Source organism: Diadema setosum, chromosome 4 (assembly GCF_964275005.1).
Source record: "Diadema setosum chromosome 4, eeDiaSeto1, whole genome shotgun sequence".
Taxonomy (NCBI): domain Eukaryota; kingdom Metazoa; phylum Echinodermata; class Echinoidea; order Diadematoida; family Diadematidae; genus Diadema; species Diadema setosum.
Window position 1 is genome coordinate 25,125,236 of NC_092688.1, and position 6,000 is coordinate 25,131,235.

General features: G+C 35.5%; 1 protein-coding gene across 1 annotated transcript in view; it reads right to left on the reverse strand.

Moving 5' to 3' along the window:
- Positions 1-4,679, reverse strand: part of LOC140227039 (uncharacterized) — a 28,294-nt gene extending 23,615 nt beyond the window's left edge. The window contains exons 1-3 of the mRNA XM_072307470.1: positions 4,658-4,679; positions 3,179-3,397; positions 2,546-2,626 (exon numbers count right to left, since the gene is read on the reverse strand). Of these exons, the coding sequence (XP_072163571.1) occupies positions 2,546-2,626; positions 3,179-3,397; positions 4,658-4,679 (322 nt within the window). The remainder of the gene's footprint in view (positions 1-2,545; positions 2,627-3,178; positions 3,398-4,657) is intronic.
- Between the last annotated feature and the right edge of the window lie 1,321 nt (positions 4,680-6,000).

A 6,000-nucleotide genomic window follows, 5' to 3' on the forward strand; every position in this document is an offset into this window, starting at 1 on the left:
CATTGCCCCTCAAGTGCCTGAATGAAAAATAATATTACATAACAATAATTAATATGTTTTCATATTTCTCTAGGAGATCATTAATATCGTGTGGCCAAATTGCAGTCAGATACGTTACCATTTTTGAGACCCTTCAGAGAAGATCAAGGTAATGCGCATAGCAGTGCAATGTATTGTGTTAAGCAAAGTCAACCTCATGCATACATGGAACCATGATTTATTGATGGAATCTCTTGTTACCAAAAAAAAAAAAAATGTATATATATATATATATATATATATATATGCGAAGCCATGGAAACCTAATGTTACGATGAGCTGATATCAGATACGTTACTTAAACTTTGCTTCATTTAGAAAAAAAAAATGCTTTTATATGAAAGGAAAGCTCCGGATCTTTTGAATACTTAAGGTAATGAGTAATTACACAACAGAAATTGTTGAAGAAACTAATATTTTTGTCAATAATAGTGTGAGAACGGTAACGGCACATCAGCTACGTTACCATCAAACATGTAAGATACGTTACCAATAAAATGTATCGTGCAGCAAAGTTAACCGCGAAGCGCTATTGTGCGTGGATTTAACCGGTTGACACCGTGCTCTATACGACTTGCTAAGAAAACATGCAGTTCTAAAAGGAATTAAAAATTTATGAAATGAAAAATCAGTTTTGAAGTGGTCGAGATATCCAAAATAAAGTAAAAGAAAGAGGTCCTAACAAAATGTGATGGCCGATATCCTTTCATTTGAACATCTTCCTTTTACTTTATTCATGGACATCTCAGCCATTTCTAAACCGATTTTCATCAAATAAACTTTTCTTGAGTAAAAGTGGATTTCGATTATCTTGTAACAGGTTAGAAACTGAATCCTCATCTAAACAAGAACTATAGTATTATCCCTAAGAATTATGGCATTTACAAAAAATGCCGTCAGATATACGTTACAAATCCGTTGATTTTTATTTCTGTTTTGTTGAGGTTGTGTGTGTGTGTATGTGTGTGTGTGTGTGTGTGTGCGTGTGTGTGAGGGAGCGTTTTGTACAATAAATGTTTGTCTGTAAAAATCAACATAGGACTTTTAAGGGCTGAAATCTGGTACGCACATTATGTTGTCAACTTGTCAAACGAGGCTACATGAACGGTTCATATACCTTTCTTCATTATAATTTTGCAGCTTACAAAAAATGCGCTCAGTATTATGATTAAAGTCAAGAGCACTTCCTTGGTTGACTGTTAATGGTCTGACAATGACTCTAGGATTTGATGTCTAACGTTTTACATCAGATTTCTTTTTCATCACATGATTGAGTGATTTGGGTTTAGTGTAAAATCGGTGGTTAAATGTGTCAATTAACATAAATGCTTTGTTAGATATGTTACCATTGTTTCTCGATTCGTGAGACCTAATTTATTACAGACCGGAACAAAGGAAAATTGAATTCGCGTGTATCATGTGCATAGAAATCTTTTCCAACTTCATTTTTACCGTCTTCCGTGTAATTATAAAATATCGGCATAGACCATATCAGAAAAAAAAAGAAGGTATTGTGGATTTGTGTTTGTTTGGTTCTCGTATTTCACGTATATCTCAAAGTTTTATCGAAGAGTTATCTAATCTTCTACCTATGACGAAATCATTCCTTACGTTTAGAAATGCGGTGTTTTAACGAGAATGGTCACATTGTGATGTTTTTACGAGTTAGAATTAATTTATTGGCCTTATTGGTGTTGGGTCTGAAACGGAACTTTTGATGCATCAGATACGTTACCGCACACCGTTCTTCTTCCGATCCTGAATGTATTTAATCTGGCAGAGATGTTACCTGGCAATTGCCATTTATGAGAAGTGTAATACTTAATTCATAGTAATTCATACATGAGCAATGAGAATGTTGATATAATTAAAATGCAGGTACAAAGTTAAATTAAGGTATCACATTTTAAGTCGAATTATACGTATTTTCTTGTTTTTTTTATCTAGCCTTCACTTTATTAACCAGGATCTTTTTCATTACACATTAGATCACGGCTGACAAAATGTTTCCATGATGTTTGTTTATGTTCAGGCCTGTAGTTTTGCATAAGCATTGCCATTTTAAAGCGAGAAATAAGCAGATAATCAAAATTAAAACAATTTTCTAAGATGTTACATCTGGTAACGTAGCTGATATGTGGTATGAACATGTAAAAAAGGACTCTGCGTTTGGAAATGTTTCTAGAAAAAATATGAGCTTTCAAAAATCACCCATTGATTGTTTTGTATTCCCAAGGGATCAAAGTTTCTGAATTGATAAAACAAGAATGTAATCTTTGATGCTGAATTTATGTCATTTCTACAACTGTAACTGCACATTTTTTTTTTTTTTTTTTTTTTTTGGAGAATGGCCCGATAGAATATTTCATACATGTATAATAAGTGTCGCCCTCATAACGGACAGTCCTGTTTTGCCAACCATTTCATTCTTCCACATTCTGGTTTTGAGTTGTATTATCATTGTTGCTGCTGACCTTAACTGATACTGCGTTGATTATAGGCTCACCTCTGCATTTCACTCTGACGGCCCTGCTGGAGGAACACTCAGTGATTGGGCAATCCCGTAAACGTTGAAATCTGTAGGAGTCTGTTGCAGTGTTGTAGAATTATTTGTTGAATGGTCAACTGTTCGGTAAAGCCATTAATCATGAAGCAAAATCTTCGACACGAGAATATGAGGAGGAAGAAACCCTAAGAAATGTTAAATATTTCTGTATATTTCTAACAAATGATCAAAGAAAAAATGGAAAAAAAAAACTATGCACAACGTCATAATTACCCTTGCCCCTTGGATAAATGTAACTGTAAAATTAATGTTTCATGCTGCTTTCGATCTATTAGTAAAATGTGAGAGCATTTCTCACCGACGGCGCCACCCTATGTATACGTTTGTAAGGTGCAAAAAAAAGTGTGTGTGTGTGTGGGGGGGGGGTACCCCCTCCCCCTTCCGCCGGCCATGTTTCTACATTTTGGGACTTTGTCAAACCACATCTCGAATAATCATCTGAACCTGTATTTTATCTTTGTTGACCCTCTGTTCGACCATCTATTAGGTTTGTTGGTTTCTGGTTTCTTTAAAATTGATAATACGTAATGATGGTACATGTTCATTCAAATAGACACATAACAGAACACTTACTGTCAGATGAACATGATACGCTTTGGGTTCTGGTGCGTGGTGCTGTACTTGGCAATTCCTGAGCCGAATACTCCTCCGCTGCTGGGAAGCCAAGCTCTCCACAGACCAATTCAGCAGCTTTAGCGGTAAATCCGTCAAAACAGACATACTTGTCTGATTCCAGGACCACTAACCCTTCCAGGATAGAGGGCCCATGAGCCAGTTGCACAGCGGGCATTTCTTGGAAGTGAATTACGTTAATATTATTGATTCATCATGGAGCACTCATTGCACTTTCATATGCAGTGATTTCAAGCATTTTGTTCCTGATCAGTGTTGAAGACAGAATCGGAATATGATTATGCTTTTCTAAAGGATGGAAATGAGTTTTGTGCATTATTTTGCAACACAATAAGCCACCCGGCTTTGTTAACCTGCAGTGTAATAAATTGCAAAAAAAAAAAAAAATCACACTTTAACAAGAAGGATGTTATTGTCCAATCAAAGTTAACAATTCCATAGCAACAACAAACGACATCATATCAACATTTTGGCGCCATACTGACATTTAACTTACTCAACGGTGCTCTTCAGACAATGCTACAGCGCGGGACCGTCACCCATTGAAATGCAGCATCATTCTTCTGTAATTTTGGGTTATTTATCGCCTGGGATTCCAAATCGGGGGAGGGTTTCATAATTCGTAAGCACGTCTCGAATTCTAAAAATGTGAACAGTGCTACTATCTTTACAAAAATTAACAAGAGGAAATGAAATTAATTTTACGATTGTTTCTCTTTTTGTCTCTCCGTTTAACCCTTTTAAAGAAAGAAATCATGACTGCATTCCAAATTTTCCTTTTTGTTTGGGATCATCTCTCTCTGGGTTGATTTGAGAAAATAGAATACTTATTTTGAAGGTCAAGATGAAAGCACCACCGTCACGGCGGTGTCAGGAGATAGTACTAAAAACAACGTATACACTTTAATGAACTCACTCAGAGCAAGCGACCTGAATCTATCAATCACTCGCAACGCTTATCCCTTTGTTTGCGGACTAGTTGCAAAACCCGTCTTTGAAAGATGTAAACATGTGGATTGAGCTTGTTGACGTTGTTTGTAAGTATCCTCATACAGTCAATGTTACACAGTCACAATTGGAATCTCGAAAAGAAGATGAACTCGCCGTATCAGATATACACCCTTCTGCCGATAAGAGTGTCGTGTCTTCACAATGGTCTTAATTATTATTAGGCGAAAGACGGAAGAAAGACCGTGACTTGTAATTACCACTTTGAAAAATTGTTTTTACTTATGTTAATTGCCCATGGAAGAATAAACAAACACTTAATCTTATACAGATTTGATTTTCGCAGTAGAAAAACAACTAACAAGAAGAAAAAGAGAAAAAATAAACAACTCGTAAGATATACCAGCAGTATTTATAAAGGAGACATGATTATTTCTATTGCATAGTCATATCAAAATAATAAATACTTACCATCATAACACTTCACGGTCATCTTGAAATTTACAGGGTATATATATATACCGTATAGTCAGCTTTGTCTTATGGGAGAGGGATAACACGGACGAAGACGGAACGCCGCTTAAGATGAGAGTGCTGAACGTTTTATTAGCTATTTCATCTGATACTTGGACTCCCAGCACTCTGTTATTGAGAGACTGAATTTGTGTAAGAATTCGCCTTCCAATGGGTGCCTGTACAACCCAACCGTCACCGTTGGATACGCAGTTTTTATCACACGAGGGACTGCGCTCTACAGACTCTTCCATACAGTTCAGAGATATAACTGCGGGATAACAAGAGGACAAAATGAGTTTTATGTCACATTGACACTCTACAAAATCCCTTTAGTTTATATTACATTTTGTCTGAAAAGTGGAATAATCTCAATCAGTAAATTTGGTGTTTTCTGAACGTAAAATTCTATAGTGTAAGAAGTGCAAACAGTTTTGGATGTACACTTTTTTCTTTCTATGTTTATGTTTGCTCCTTCAATTTCCCCTCAAGAGGTTTGCCAAAGTGAACTAATACTGATGTAAGTTAATGTGTATGTACCAGATTTTAGGTTTATAATCTAGGTTATTCGCAGTGGTTTGCATTCACTGTCAAATCGACGGTGTGTTTTGATTTACACAAAATAAAGGATGAGTCAATGTAGGCCCTACTTCAGTGGAGTTATTCAGAAGCTTACGTTTTATTTCCCATGTCTAAATTTGTAATTTTGTTGGTGAGTTAGGTATCATTCCAAGTTCAAAGAATGTTTCATTAAGCAAGTGATCATACATGTTGAAATTTTGTGAATGTTGTGATGATAGGGTCATTCGATTATGATGCGTATTGTGCTCAGTAAGCTACATTAAACAATTCAAGAATGGAAATATAAGAAAACCAAGTTGTTAATGGAAATAGAAAAAGTTTATGTGGGAAACATGTGTGCAGGTTTAATGACACTAAAGTAATGGTGATTATCATAGACATTTTGTAATAAGCAATCCATCACCTACTAGTAACAAGAATTGACAACATGCATGAACATCAATATACAAAGAGTGTCTATTTCCTTTTGTGCAACCTCTCCAGTGTGTGTTCTGATTTTGAAAATTGTAATACTGATATTTGTTATTGAAAGACGAATAAATATAATTAGTATAATAATAATAAAAGATCGAAACATAAAGATGATAGTACTCATTACAATGTTAATATCATGCTGTCAATAATAAAATCATACTGAGTAGATAATAATAACAGCAACAACAATACGTACACGGATCAGTTGAGAAAGCCAGGGACGGATGGCAACAGATGAAACCAGC